Source organism: Canis lupus, chromosome 26, assembly GCF_011100685.1.
Source record: "Canis lupus familiaris isolate Mischka breed German Shepherd chromosome 26, alternate assembly UU_Cfam_GSD_1.0, whole genome shotgun sequence".
Taxonomy (NCBI): Eukaryota; Metazoa; Chordata; class Mammalia; order Carnivora; family Canidae; genus Canis; species Canis lupus.
Window position 1 is genome coordinate 16,126,209 of NC_049247.1, and position 15,838 is coordinate 16,142,046.

Sequence of the window (15,838 nt, forward strand, 5' to 3'; positions counted from 1 at the left end):
CAAAAAAGCAACTCTCTTTCCCCAGGGCATTTTAACTGCCCAGATGAGCAACAGATGCAGGGCAGGTGCCACGCTAAGAGAGACATTTGTGAGAAGGGAAGGCAAAACAGCCAGTCACAGTGTTCCCACGCTCAAAGAATCGGAGTTATTTACACTCACACTCTTAAGGCTGACACTACAGGGAAATGTTGTTAAACTTACTGAACAGTAAAAATATAGCCTGGATAATAAAACTGAAACCACCACCTCAAGCTTTTGGACAATACAGAACCACTGTTCGGAGAGTATAAGAATCACCTGAAGATGGTCAAAAATGCAAATCCCTGTTCCTCTTTTTAACCCCCCAAAATCCTGTTTCATTTAAAAATGCTAAGAGAAGAAGATGCCCAGGAATCTGAATTTCAACAGACACACCAGATGATCCTAATGGAGGGGTCTACACCTGGGCCACCCCTGAAAAACACAAGATAATACATTTTCTGTTGTTTGCAGGACTGGCCTTATTTTTCACATTCCAGGACAAGAACCACGAGTATCCTCAAAGTTTAGTCCTCAGGCTATATCTGCTTCACAGTCTTTGCTGTTAAGAGAGATCACGTGCTCTTTGAAGAATTCCATCACAAATACCTGAGCACCTGCCTACAAGGCTCCAGGCACTGTGTCTTCTTGCCCCACCAGGATGTCACGCTTCCAGCAACCATTCTCTGAACATCTCTGTTCAACCAGCCTAACCCTGCCTGCTAGGTGACAGCCCCCAAGATCAAGGATGCAGAACCAGGCTACTCCCTGGCACACAGCAGGATTTAACGAATACACATGGAGTACATGTGACATCACAGCCTCACGTGTCTGTGACCAAATGTGTTGCATTTTCCTCCCAAAACCTTGGCTACCCTTTCCAGCTTCCTTACATCCCCAAAGCAACCACATCCCATTAAAATTTAGATTTGTCTCTTACTCTTCCACCGTCACTATGAGACCGCTGCTGCCACTGTCAACAAGCCACATGGTGGATCCAGGTGCTAAAGCCCAAGCATGGACTCAGGCATGTGACCCTCACTAAATCAGGATAAGGGAGGAATCACTCTGCCCCCCAATCTGAAAAATGCACCAATGTACCTAAGCCTCATGTGACCCTAGGAGGGAGATCTATCATCACAGTCATTCATCCAATGAGGAAACAGAAGCATAGAGAGAAGGTAGGCTGCCCAAAGAGACAGCACTTGCAAGAAATAGAAGTAGAACCCCAACCTAGATCACACTGGCCGGGTCTGTACTCGTCACCACCATGCACAGTGTCTCTTGGGTATACACTGGCAGATACTTGACACCTGGCTGGTTTCAGAGCCCACAACCCCCAGCACATCCTCCTGGGAGAGAGCCCCTCCTGCTTACCTCCCTCAACCTCGTCTCCAGCTCCAGCAGCCGATTCTTGTCACTGTGGTCTTGGTGGCTTATTTTCTCCAGCTGCTCCTCCAGCTTTCGGTTCTGAGCCTCCAATTTCCCAGCCTGTGTCTCCAGGTAGAACTTCTGTTGCCTGAGTTCTGAAATCATCTCTTCCTGGGCCTTCCTGGTGGGGGTGGTAGAAGGAGCCAAACAAAATCACAGTCTCATTAGAGGGGAGCATGTTCCCCTAGATGGCCAGAAAGAAACAGACTGAGAGGTGTGTCTTTGAAATTGGGCATGGTCATTTCCAGGTTGGCTCTCCCTTGACCCAGCCTCATGTGCAAGACCCCAGCATGGAGACCCAGGACCCACTTAGCCCTCGCTGTTCAGAGGTCCTGGTCTCTGCAATTCAGTCAAGGGGAATGCAAGAGACCTGAACACATTTCCCTCCTAAGGTAGACCCTTTTTTCTGTATAATAGCAGAAAGGAGCCTCTGAAAAGTACAAGAGTGCCCTCAACAACTCACAGAATTGGGCCCTGGAGAAGAAAAGTCAATGAGGATAAGGAAGGAATGTTATTCCTTCCACTTCTTCATAGACCTCGCTCACCTCCCCACCAGACAGCTCACAAGCATCAGAAACTAGAATGACTCAAAGACCAAAAAGTGGCTCACTGAGCTGGTTTAAGTGAAAATGGGAATGTTTTAGAAGATCTCTGAAGAGAGGTACCTAAGCAGGGGAGGAATCCCAGAGATGTTCATTCTTTGGGGGAGATGATTAAGACCAAAGTGCCCCTGGAAGATGGGGAGTCCTTGCAAACCTCATGCCCCTGGACCTTACTTCACAACAGCAGGGTAGGTGGCCCAGCCAGGCACACACAAGATCACCTCTGGCTCATCATGGGAGGCAAGTCTGGGGAATAAGGACCACAGCTTCTCAAAAGCCAACTATAAATAGGCCTCATTAGAGAGAGCAAGAGTGCTCTGTAATCTGATGGCAATTTGAAGCTGTTAAGAAAACTCAGCTCCAAAGAAAGGGCATGGCAGAAGGAGACCGCTTAAGAGAGGGCAAAATTACACATGTATTACAGGGTCTGGAACAAACGACAGAAGTAATTAAATCTGCTCTGGCTTCATCGACAGGATGAAGTTTACGCCCCAGGAGAGAAGACCAATCTGTGATCACGCACACAGGTGGAATCTGAATACTTACATGTTCCTCTGAGTAAAAAGACTGCTGTTTGCCGCCAGTTTGTTGGCTTCTGAGAGTTCCACGATCCTCTGTTCCAGGGATCTGATCTTGGAATCCATAGCATTGATCATCTGAAACACAGGGGGAGCCTGGAAACCTCACACATGGACAGCTCAACCGGAGCAAGAAAAACTGGGGCTGTGGGGCCAAAGGCTCCCCTTGAGATAAATGGAGGCTCTCTGACCAGAAGTAACAGGGGAGTTAACTGGTCTATACCCCAAGGGGCCCAAGTCTTCCTGCCTAGACAGCAGCACATAGTTGTTTTCTCAGACAGAGATGACACATCCCCACACTACCTAAGTGGCCTGTGTTGAAACCACATAGGAACCCAACATTCTGTGAGTAAGCAGGCCCCATGAGCCCCCCGCATCATCTGCATGGGACTTGGGCCTGCCGAAGCCTGACTTGAATCTGCAAACTGGTGTGTCTCATCACCCATGGGTCTGTCATTTCTCTATCATCCTAGATTCTCTACACCAAAGTTTTCCCAACTTAATAAATCATAAAAATCAGGGAGGAGGGGGGAAGTTGCTGGTTAAAAATATAACTTCCCAGGCCCTTCCATTGGGGATTCTGGGGTCCAAAGTCCCTGTTGGATTTGGGATCATAGGTGGATTAACAAGCACCACAGGTGAACCTCACAAGCAGAAAGTTTCTGAAACCCATGCCTCTATGGATGAGAAAGGCAAGAAGCGAGTGCATAGAAAGGAAGCACATAAGGAAGACTTTGGGCCACTGGTTGTTTTGTCAGGTGGCCTTGTGAAGGACAATGTTGATGGCAGCCCAGGATGAAACCCTCAAAGGAGAGCACAAAAGGCAAAAGTGGCCACCCTGAGCCACTCCCCCACTCCCCCTCCCCACTGCTTTTAGGAGACGAATTTGTTGCAGAGAGCCTGCTGTAGGCAACAAACTCCACAGGATCAAACAGGAAGAATTCATCGGCTGGAATGGGCTCTCCTTGCATGTGATTCCAGGCACATTTCATAAACCCTCCTTGGGAAACTGGCTTTGTAATTCCTTATACCTACCGCCTTCTGCTCGCTGAGAATTTTGCCCTTCTCATGGGCCTCCTCTTCGTGTCTCTGCATCAGATTCTCCAGAGTCTCTTTATCGGCCAGGTCTTTCTTTATCTGGCTGTCCAACACCTATGAGAAAAAAAGAAGTTAGTGTCCCAAGTAGCAAAGCTGAGCAGGGAAGACTGATCAGGGGCTCTTGGGAAAAGCACAGGCCAAGAAAACTCTGGGACAAAAAGACAGAATGGGAATCTGCTTATGAGCCGGGATGGGGGTAAGAAGTCAAGCATGACCATCAGAGATGGCAAATAACCAGTGGACTTCAACTAAGAACTTATTTTAAGATTGGCAGCCAGAAACACTCAAGAAGTATAGATCCTCAGTGGACGTAGACTCCAAAAGGAGAGAAATAAAAGATCTGTCCCCAGATCTTACAATGTGCAGCTGTTACCTAGGGACCACTTTATCGTAGTCAATGCACCAGTTTTCAGAACCTTGTTTGCTCTTAATTGGTTCAGAATTAATCTAGGTATCTCCAAGGCTGTGCACAGAGGGACAGAGAGCTAAAGACCAAGGATGTCTGTGTGACCAAGGCTGATGTTGGGAAACAGACAGGGGACAAGAGGGTTCTGCCCGCCAATAAAGTAGGCGGAGAGTCAATATTTTGAAAAGACAACATAAAAGAGAAAGGGGAAAAAAAGTGCCTCTTTCCTCTGATCCAGCTGGGGAAAAAAAAAAAAAAAAAAAAAACCCACTGGAAAGAGATAACTTGCCAGAGCAACCTTTTCCCAGGGGAAGAGAAATCATGTGTTCTCAGTGCTGAGAACACCACTGCAAGCACCCTCTGTTCCCAAGGGGAAAAAATAAAACGGTAATGGTGTCACCATCCACCAGCTTGATCTAATGTTCTGCAAGGCACACACAGCCCTACCAGTTGCCAAAACAACAAATGAGAAAGAAAGAAAGATAGAAAGAGGGGGTGCCAGGGGAAGACAACATCATAACTTGCCAGAGCCCTTGACTACAACCCTCCATTTCTCATCACAGAGAATCCACTCTACCTTTTCTGAATGACACCAACTGCTTCCAATACTGGGAAGAATCTGAAAGAACTGGGGTCACAGAGGGGGCTGAGATCTGCCCTTCCCATAATGTCTATTGTGAAGGGACCTTCATGGCTCCTGGGGACATCCTCCCTAAAAGGAGCCAGTCAGCAGGCAGGGGGGTTCACATGATAAAGAGAGGAAAGAACAGATTTCAAAGACGGCTTTAAACTAGAACTGACTGCTGAAAAAAAATAGATTGAGAGTTTGTGGAGAAGAACAAAAGGTGGTGGACAGGTCAAGGGAGGAAGGGAGAAGCTCAACAGGATAAGTGGCCCGTTCTCTAGGATGCTGGGGCGTGATTCTAAAATTACAAATGAGAAAAGAACAGAATCTAGGGTACGACCATGATTATTACTAAAATGGCCTTAGAGAGGCTGGAATGGAAGCACAAAGCAGAATGGGCTAAAAAGAAATGGTTTCATAAAGATTCCAGGAGGGAAGAAAGAAGAAAACAAGTCTTTTCATAACAATCCCTAGGATCTATAAAACAAAGTTCTTTCCATCTAGATGGCTGTGGAGACCACAGAGTATCTGGACCAGGCATGCTCCTTTTTATGGGGTGCTAAAGCAACGAAGTACATTTTCAGGGTGACTCATTCTCAAAATAAAACCTTGACTTTGGGACGTGATGATACCAACAAAAGGTAGAGAGGGACGGCCTCTATCAAAAACAGACACACCTCAGCTTCACCAGAGTTAAACTGGCAGAAGCACAAATGAGGAGATGCATGGGAGGGAAGCAAGGAACTTGAAATGAGAGAGCCACTGTAGAATTTATATCAATTTAAGACAGAACACAGCTTTTGGACAGGAAAGTCAATATACTCACCCAAATTATAGAATGAGTTTTATGAATGGCTATTTTCATTGTGCCATTTGCATCATAATTTTCTGGAAGTTGATTTATTCTGAAGATAAAAGTTGGGAAGTCAGTAAGATTTCAAATCAAAAGGATTAGTATATAATGTTTATGCTGAGTAGGGGGTCATGCTACAACACTTTGAAGTCACTTCTGGGTTATTTTTCTTTTTCTTTTTTTAAATGAAAAATGACCAAAAGTAACTCCAGGGGTTAAAAAAAAAAAAAAAAAAAAAAAAGGTACCAGGATGGTGATGATGATGATGATGTTGTCTGTGGGGGCATGTACATGCTTGGTTCTCCAAAAAAGGAACACAGAATACCAAAATCTACAACAGGATCAACACGAAAATTAAAAGCCTCCTTCATTGTCTGATTTGGAATGGGAAAACATAATATTTAAGATGTAATGGCCAATGTCTGATTCTCAGGAACACAAGAATTGAGTTAAAGGCTTGGTCCAAAATCATAAGGAAAATGTGATGTGATTTTAAAAGAAAATAGATAAGCTGGCATTTTTTCTGATCACTGAATTTATTAAGAATAATTGAGCTGAAATAATAATTCTAATAATTGAAATAATAATTGAATTTAATATCTTATACATTGGGCTAGATTATTTAGTACAGCTCTCCTATGGAAAATGATTTAAAATGTTAGATAAAGTATAGAAAACATTCCCCCCAAAATTGGCAAGAGAGTAAGAAATTAGAGACTAAAATTCTAAATGAAAGCAGAAACCTAGACAGTTAAGATGGGCACAAAGTTGTTTTTAACTTGAGGCATTTGCTGAACCAAATAAACTGGAACTTCATTTTTAATAGCCTCAAAGGATAAGAAGACAGAGAAGTCTAGGCCCAGGGTCACCCCCAAAGGAGGAACACATTTCTATTCAGAGTTTCAAAGAATTCCCATTAATAATTTTCTAAGGAAGATGAGCAGCTGACCAAGCACACAAGAAGATAGGCACCATGAAAAACAACAAAGAGAAATAAAAGAGCAGAAACGGACCTTCAGATTATAAATAAAGAACATAAAACAACTATTCCAATGTATTTAAAGAAATAAAAGACAAGCTGAAAATGAATGCTAGGAATAGAAAATTATTGTCTTAAATAACCTAGTAAACTTGGGAAGGAGCCAAATAAAATGTCTAGAAACCAAAAATACAGGAACTGAAATTTAAAATTCACTGGATGGACTTAACTGCAGATTTTACAGGTCAGAACTAGTAAACTGGGAAAATCAGAACTCACCCTCAGTGTGCACTGAGAGATAAAGAAATGGAAAATATGAAAAAAAAAATGCACACGATGCCTACTCAAACTCTCAAAAAGGAAGAAGGAAGGAAGGAAAGGACAATCTTGAGATACAGTAACCAATGATTTTCCAAAATTGATAAAAGATACCAAGATATTTTAAAGTCCTACATATCTGAAGCAAGAGAAATATATCTCCATTTAGACACATCACAGTAAAACTTAGAAAATTAAAGACCGAGCAAAATTTTAAAAGCAGCCAAATAACAAAAAAGAGCAATTACTTTCAAAGAAAACAATGGTTAGACTGACAGCTGACTTCCCATTGGCAACAATAAGTCAAAAGTCAATGGAATGATACCTTCAAAGGGTGTTCAAAGAACTGCCAACCCAAAACTCTATCCCCACGTAAAACACCTTTCAAGAATGACTGTGAAATAAAGACACTTTCAGACACCCAGAACCGAGAACTTGTCACCAGCAGGTCTTCATTAAAGTAAGTCCTCAGGGATATACTTTAAACCAATGGAAAAATGTTCTGATCTGAGATGCAGGAAGGAAATTAGAGCCAAGAATGAGGAGTCTGTGGCTAAATCTAAATTATCATGGATATATATATATAAATTTATATATATATATATAAATTTATATAACATATAAATATATATACATATATATTTTTTGACATCACATATCAAAACCCCCACATGGTTTAACATCCCAAAACCTCCCACCATGGCCTGAGGACAGCATTTACCCCCAATAGGCCTTTGGTCTAGCAAGAAGTGGTCCAAAGTGCCCAGGACAAGAGAGACGCTGTGTCGTGCCATAGGAAGAATGCCAGGGAAAATCAGAAAGTGTGTTTACTTTAATTTTTTCCTCGTAGTGCTGTTCTTTCTGCTTCAGGTGCACCTCTAGGTGCTGGGCTGAGACCTGGGCCTCGCGGTGCTTCTCTTCCAGCTCCTGGACACAAAGGAACAGACAGTCAGGTGTGCAAAGGGAAAGACAGAGCTCATGTGTGTTAGACATTCACGGGAAATGTGACTTTGGCACCACAAGCAACAGGCACACGTTCCTTCATGACTAGCCCCTGAGGCTCTTGGGAAGGAAACCACCACCGATCCTTGGCCCTGGGGTTTCCAGGTCCAAGTAGTCACAAACATACACATGCAGCCGGTAGGCTGGGATCAGAATGCTGTCAGTGTGACAGGTCAGACAAAAGCAGCTCTTCATCTGTGCACAGGGAAATGACAGTCACAAGGCAACATTTGAAAGTTTAGTGCAGCACAAAGCCCCTGACCACCACTGTCTTGAACCTTAGGCCATTGTCACTCTCATTATGGCCTTAAATGAGAAACGTGGTTTTAATTTCTTTCAAAACTCAAGTTATTTTATTATCCTAAAAAATGATTTTGTCTTTCTGATTATCAACGTGATTGCTCACCCTAGCCATGGGAAAAAAATTAATGTTACAATTCAAACACTTTGAGGTTTGAAGGATTTTATTTTTTAAGCTGGCTGGTGGGTGGAGAATGCAAGTATCTGGAGATGTTCATGTATCTTGTTTATAGGCTACAATGCTAATGGGAACAAAGTAGCACATAAAATACACTGATAATAATGACCAAAATATGTATGCAGATATATTAAAGATGGAAAGAGAGTTTGGAGTGATATAAATAGTTCAGATTTAATGTTCCCTCCATTCTAAGATTTCTGCTTTTAAACAAAATCGTTATTCATTTGAAAATTATATCAATTCATTTGCCAATGTATTATAAACTGATCTAATAAAAGGCAGCATCAATCCACTGAAACATTCTCTAAATGCAGATATCTGCATCCACGTTAATTCTTATGAATCTGGACCCATTAGTTAATTACTAATATCAAAAGTCATTACCCCAAGTTTTCATCTCTTCACAGTTATGAAATTTTTCCTTGAAGTAGAAGTAATTATGAGAATTTTGAAGAATGAGGAAATTATACAGGATATGTCCATAAAGTGGGGAAAAAAGACTCTCAGATTCATATGCACATAAAATGTTACTGATTAAGCTTTTGAATTTCTAAAGCCTACAAGCACTGACTTTGCTTTGGGGGCCAGTAAAGTGTTCAATATTAAGACCAGGTGCACAAGATCTATTGCAGTCTAACAGATGTGATCTTGAAAAGTTGAATGTAAACAGGATTTTAATTAATAAAAACATACTTTAAGGGCTTTATGTGCACTAAAAGATCTCCTGCAATGAATTCTTTCATTAAAGCAAAAGACTTTGCTATAATGAGAACCCCAATTACCTGTTTTGAAAAGGTCTTATCAGAATAGCAAATATTTTAAAGCAAATGACATTTTGGGATCTGTTTCCAAGCATCATCATTATATGACAGGATTAAGGACCACCTCTGCCCACGTCCTGGGTATTTCATAGTCTACGCACAGGTTTCTTTAGCAAAAGGCACTTTCTGATAAATGAAGTCACAACCACAAAGGTAGGCAGGTGGCAAGATACCCTTGAACAAAGAAATCTGTTTTTCTTTATGTTAGAAATCACTTGATAATCATCTTTTCTGAGTTTCTGTCCTCCTAAGATAGCATAGGAATGGAAAGGAGGGTCTAAAACCAGGTCAAAACTCAGATACCTGAACCTAATGACTTTAAGACCCAATTTCTATATATGAATGGGAGTTTAGAATACTGAATCCCAGAACGCAGAACTCTATATCCCTAACATTTTAATTTCAAGTGTATCTTTGGAAAAGCAAATATTCTAAATCTGACTTCTTGGTGGTTTGCCATTTTTTGTTGTTGTTGTCATTTTTGTAAAACGTTATCTTTTCTCTATGTATTAGATCAAACTCTTCAGTCCTGTTATGCAAACATTGTTGTTCGCTGCTACGTTTCCAGCTCCTAGAACAGTGCTTGGCACATAGTAGAAGCTCATTAAATATTTGTTGAATGAATGAATGAACACATCACCATTAAACAGAGAAACAGTTTGCAACCACAAGAGACTTAACCACTTCGTTTGCACCAAGCAAGGGACAGCGGTGGTGGAATCTTGGTAGGATCTAATTTTACTCACGATAAAATTCACACACTTGACAATCGCCAAGAGAAACTTTGATGATGGAACAAGAGAACAGAAAGGGTAGACTAACAGTCACATTTGCCTTTGTGTGCAGACGTATATACGAAGACTGTGTGTGAAAGCAAAACAATTCAACCAGTTTCTCTTTCACCTGTTCTCCCAAGAGCATCCATATCTTCATGAATATATGCAAACACCGGTAATGTTTTGAAGGGTTTGGGGTGTTTTGTTTTTTGTTTTTGTTTGTTTGTTTGTTTGAAGTACTAAGGACAGGCCTATAAATTGGCCATTCTTGAGTTCATATAGTTGCAAGTGACCCACTTCCCAGAAGTGATACAGAGAGACAGAGAGAGAGAGAGAGAGAGATGCCCTGCCCTGCTCACCACCTCTTACTCCTTAGGGTGGAAAGGAATGGTCGACCACTGCAGGGTCTCTCCTAGGGGCAGGGAGGAGGGGGCTAGGAACAGACTCCATGTCATCGCTAAGACTCCCAGACGTGGCACACATTTCAGCTTTGGAACTGAGATCCAAGGACAGTTCTTTAAAAGTTCACCTGCCTGGGACAAAATTTCACCACATCCACAAGTACCACCCGAGCCAGCCTTCCCTGATGAAGTTAATTTGGTCACCGGAGCCAAAAACAGAATCATGATGATTTACGAATCTAAAAAAAGACCTGCTACATCTAAGGAAATTAAGGGGGGGGGGGGATAATACTAATAACCAACTGTAGCAGAGAGAGTGAGTGGGTGAATACGGATCTGTGACAAATACTACTCTGCAGAAAACAACCCTGCATGACTAATTTCTCTCTTCTCCAAAAAGCAAAAATCTGAGTTTTGATCTTAAAGGTCTAAATCCCCACTGTAATTGCCATCGCAAAGTTAACAGCCATACAAAACTCTGCTGATAGAAGTACGTAAATGCTCCTGTAGAAATGTATTGGAAATGACAGAGGATGCAAGTTCATATTTTAAAATGTCAGGCAGTAGCAAACAGAGCAGAAAAATAGTATTTACGGATCTGTTACCGGTGCTGAGACGTCCAACATTTGGTGATGGGTGCTATCCTAGCATGTGGCAGACACTGAAGCCACCTCTCTCCATTCACCTACTTGGTGACACCTCCCCTGGTGGCGGCGCTCCATTCCGCTTTTCACCCCCTTCCCTCTGCAACCTCTAACCTGTTGTCTTTTAACTTTTCAGCTTTTGTTCCTGCTCACCAGAATTTTATCAGCCATCTGCTGGATCTGTTGGGATTTTGTCTGGATGTCATCCTTCAGTCTGTTTTCTCTACGCTCCATGGTCTCTAGCCTCTTTACCTTGTTCTCCAGAGAATGGCGGCGTTCCTGTAGATCGTGAATCAATCAGAGAGTTTTAATGGAGTAACCGCTACGGGCACAGCGCCTGCACCGAGGGAGAGCACCCTCGAGAAGCATACGCACAAGGCAGGAAGAGAAGTCTCGGGCACCTGAAGCAACGGTGAGGCAAAGAAGATTCTAGAATCCAAGTACTTGGTTGTGTGGGTTATAAGAGTGCATTCATTCATTCAAATATTTACCAAGCACCTACTATCTGCAAAGTATCACACTAGGCATCACGGAAAATACGGAGAGGAAGCCGACAGAATTCCTGCCCTTGGAAAAGATAAGACAAACATAAAGAAACATAATATAGGTTAAGACGGGGAAGGGCCATACAGAAAATCAGTGCAGAGGGCAGTGGAAGTGAGGTCTTTTCACTGAACGAGCTAAGGGGAGAAGTCACAGAGATGTGAGCTTTGGAGGACGCTGGGATACCCAGGCTGGAGTGGGGAGGGTAGGAGGGGAGGTGGAAGGCCTTCAGTCAAGGCAGACACATTAGCAGAAATACGGAGTGGGGTGGGAGCGAGTGCAGCCCCAGGTGAAGCCTCCAGGGGCTATAGCATAAGATGCCTTAGGGGACAGAATAGGAGAGAAGGTAAAAGGGAGCTCTAGTGGGTTAAGTGGGTCAAATGGCTCAGAATTTCACGTACCAAGCTCAGGGGTGCACACAGGATACAGGGAAGCTCTGAAAGCTCTGGGATGGGCCAGGGGGGTGCCAACGAGCCTTGTGTTGAGGCCCGTGAGTCCTACATGGTATAAGCCAGAGAGGAGGAAGGGAAGATGGAAATCAGGGTGGGGGGCAGCCAAGAAATGAGCAAGTGCGCTCAGCTAAGGGAAAGAAGGCTTGGACCATGAGGAGGCCCACAGAAATGGCAAACAAGGGGTGAACGGGGGAAACAGTGGGGCTGGACTTTATAGGACTGAAGCAGTTCACTGAATGGCAGGAAACGAGGAGAAGCAGATGATGTCAAGGTTTCAAGCCTGGGGTGACCAGATGGATGACGGTGGCCTGGATTGGCATGAGGAGAGTAAGAAGGGAGCCCCGCTCATGGGGAAAGATACCGAGTTTGTTCTAGATTTGATGCACCAGCCACAGCACTGTGGCAGGGGAAGGCAGAGGGCCCAGCAATAGGGGGAGGTAGGGTGTGATGGTTAAATCAACTACGATATGTTGCTCTCTGGGACAATCACCAAGGCGGTGGGGGAGGCAGAGGGGAATAAGGGGAAGTATTATTTTTTATTCTGCGTTCTTCAGTACTGTTCAAGTTTGTCACAACGAGAAGACACTCATGTGTTTCCTGTATAATTGTATCAAATGTTTCAGCAACAACAACAACAACAAAGAATTCGAGGGAGAGGAGGGGGCCAAAATATAGGCCCAGGGGGCCATCGACACACGGGTAATAGCTGACGCCTTGAAGGTAACGTTATTCACTCTGCAGGGAGGAGGCAAGGAAAAACAAGGGTGCGGAGGGAGGAAAAAGAGAAATTGAGGGACAGCGTTATGATTCACCTATTAGAACATAAAGCCTCCCAGGTTAGTGAGGCCAGAGGAAAACAAACAGAAAAGCAAGGCTTTCCTCAGGACACCTTTCTACTGGCCACCACTGTGACCGGTCTTTTCTTCCCCTTTGGGGAAAACGTTGCCAGGCCTCCCAGGTTTCAAAGGGGTTTGCAGAAGGCAAAGTGGTTCTCTGGGGCCTTCTTGCTGGCATGGCCTCAAGCTGGTCGGCTGCTCATGGGTGGCCACGCTGGGACCTAGGCTCCGTCCACCACAGCCTGAGGACCCCTGCTCACCTCAGCCTCCACCAGCTTCTTTTTTATGCCTTCAGAGGAGTCCTCCCGGTTCTGCAGCTTCTCCAGCTCACGCTCGGCTCTCTCCTTTGCCTGGCGGATATTCTGCAGCAGTTCAGTGGCCTCCGTACTGGCTTTTACAGCCTACCAGGGGAGAAGGAGCAGGACACAGATGGCCAAAGTTATTCACAGAAAAAGATGGTGACAGTCTCCTCCATAAAAGGCAGGCAATACTAAGTATACTGTAGCAGATCCATTTTCAAAACCCATAAACATTCACTTTATTCCTGTATTTCCTCCACGCTAAGACACACTTACATATATTTCAATGTCACTGAATTTGGAATGCATCTCACAGTTAAAATGGATGGCAATTTTTCCTTCTTGAGGTGCACAGATAAAGGTGTATCTGCTGATCATTAGTATCTTAGGTTCAACGCAACCTAGTAAATGCAAACCAAATGGTCTAGCAGGACTTATCCACCAGGTGTGAATGTATTTACCCTCAGAGCACTGTTTCTTCTTATTTAATTATCTCATTTGCTAATTTTCCTACAGGCAATCTGTACTACTTTTATTTCAAAATAGGATAAAAACTGTAAGCTTTTCTTCAACCTATCAAAGGCTACAGCAACCATAGAGTTCACTGGTAATTCACAATCTGTGCTTTAAACACACACACACACACACACACACACACACACAGCTAAACCTTTTGAAGTTAATTTTCATTTGGGTCTCAACTACACTGCAGCTCTTACAGCATCATATAGCAAAGATCTAAGTGTAAGAAACCAAAAAGCTCACACTTCTTTCCTTTGAATTATAATTTTAAAGAGTAAAAACTTCAAGAAAGCTTCGAGACTAGCACTGTCCAACACAGGAGCCACGGGACATGGGCAGCCCTTGAACATCCCCAGTGTGGCTGGTGTGACCGGAAAATTAATTTCTAATGTAGCTTATGTTTGATTCATCTAAAAACTGAAACCATGTAAATGTTTTAATATTGATAGACAATGCAATTTTGGCTCTATCAGATGAAGTAAACTGTGTCATTTTGGCTCTATCAGATTAAGTAAACGTATCATTCAAACAACTTCACCTGTTTCTTTTTGCTTGTTTAATGTGGCTACTAGAAAATTTTAAATTACCCCAGTAGCTGTGACATTTATGGTTTGTGTCACACTCCTGGTGGAGAAAAGAGTTCTAGATAGAAACATGAATCCTCATACAAATGGGTAGCTAAAACAGGGACAGGAGAGGCTTTCATTAGCAATCTCCAGGATAGGTGAGAAGGGGATGGATGAATGGATAAACAAAATGTGGTCTATCTACACAATGGAATATCATGTAGCCTTTAAAAAGAAGGAACCGCTATCCCATGCTACTACATGAAAGAACCTCAAGGACATTATGCTAAGCAAAGTAAGCCAGTCATGAAAGAACAATTACTATACGATGCTACTCATATGAAGTCTCGAAAGGAGTCCAAATCACAGAGACAGAATGTAAAAAGGTTAGTTTTACCAACGGCTAGGGGTAGGAAGGAAGGAGAATTAGCAGATAAAGAGTTCTGGTTTTGCAAGATAAAAAAGTTCTAGAGATCCACTGCGATGTGAATATATTTAACACTACCAAACTCCATACTTAAAATGGTTAAGATGGTAGAGGCGCCTGGGTGGCTTAGCCAGTTAAGCATCCAACTCTTGGTTTCGGCTCAGGTCATGAGATCAAGCCCGGCAGAATCAGGCTCCAGGCTCAGCAGAAGTCAGCTTGAAGATTCTCTCCCTCTGCCCCTCCCCCAACTTATCCACACAAATGCTTTTTCTTTTTCAAGTAAATAAATAAATTTTTTTTAAAAAAATAAAAGGGTAAAAGGGTAAATTCAACGTTATGTATTTTTCACCACAACTTAAAAACAACAACAAAAGAGTAAGTAAGAAGAGGCTCTACTAAACCAGGCCAGGACACACATTGACACTCTTGTTGTGACAGGCATGTCTCAAAACCACATCAATTCTGGACCTTTCATTAGCATTTCCAGCGTTCAGCTAAAGGGAGGGTCATTAGCACCCCCTGCATAGGACGCTATAAACCAGAGACCCCAGGGATCCCTGGGTGGCTCAGTGGTTAAGCGCCTGCCTTTGGCCCGATCCTGGAGTCCCGGGATCGAGTCCCACATCAGGCTCCCGGCATGGAGCCTGCTTCTCCCTCCTCCTGTGTCTCTGCCTCTCTCTCTCTCTCTCTCTCTAGGTCTATCATAAATAAATAAATAAATAAATAAATAAATAAATAAATAAATAAATAAACAAACAAACAAACAAACAAACAAATCTTTAAAAAAAAAAAAAAAAAAACAGAGACTCCTCCCTATCCCCACCAAGAAATGATGCCCCGGCTCCCCCAGACTTCCCACGGGCCCATAGTTTCTCATTGAAAGCAGTCTGGATCGTGCATAACACCTGATTCTCATACAAATGTGCAAAACGGGGAGCCTGGCCCCCTGAAGAGAGAGAAGCTAGCCTCTTGGCCTCTTGGGTCCTGTTGTAGTATAATTAGAACTTTTACTTGAGAGTCTCACACAGCTTGGGTTTTTAAAAATAAACACGGCTGACATGTCTCCAAAGGAAAAACTATATTCAGAGCTCTGATATTTTCAGGTAATAGCTCACTCCCCCCTTCATTCTCCTCAGTGCTGGCTAACTAAGTCTGTCTCT

The 15,838-nt window shown here is 43.1% G+C and overlaps 1 protein-coding gene across 12 annotated transcripts in view; it reads right to left on the reverse strand.

Moving 5' to 3' along the window:
• CIT (citron rho-interacting serine/threonine kinase) overlaps positions 1-15,838 on the reverse strand; it is a 165,206-nt gene that overhangs the window by 58,201 nt on the left and 91,167 nt on the right. For 10 of the 12 annotated variants that reach the window (XM_038575284.1, XM_038575288.1, XM_038575282.1 and 7 more), the window contains 6 exons: positions 13,125-13,265; positions 11,187-11,312; positions 7,740-7,835; positions 3,665-3,781; positions 2,598-2,707; positions 1,396-1,570 (listed from right to left, as the gene is read on the reverse strand). In XM_038575284.1, the coding sequence (XP_038431212.1) occupies positions 1,396-1,570; positions 2,598-2,707; positions 3,665-3,781; positions 7,740-7,835; positions 11,187-11,312; positions 13,125-13,265 (765 nt within the window). The remainder of the gene's footprint in view (positions 1-1,395; positions 1,571-2,597; positions 2,708-3,664; positions 3,782-7,739; positions 7,836-11,186; positions 11,313-13,124; positions 13,266-15,838) is intronic. The other 2 variants (XM_038575286.1, XM_038575287.1) reach the window with 1 other exon arrangement.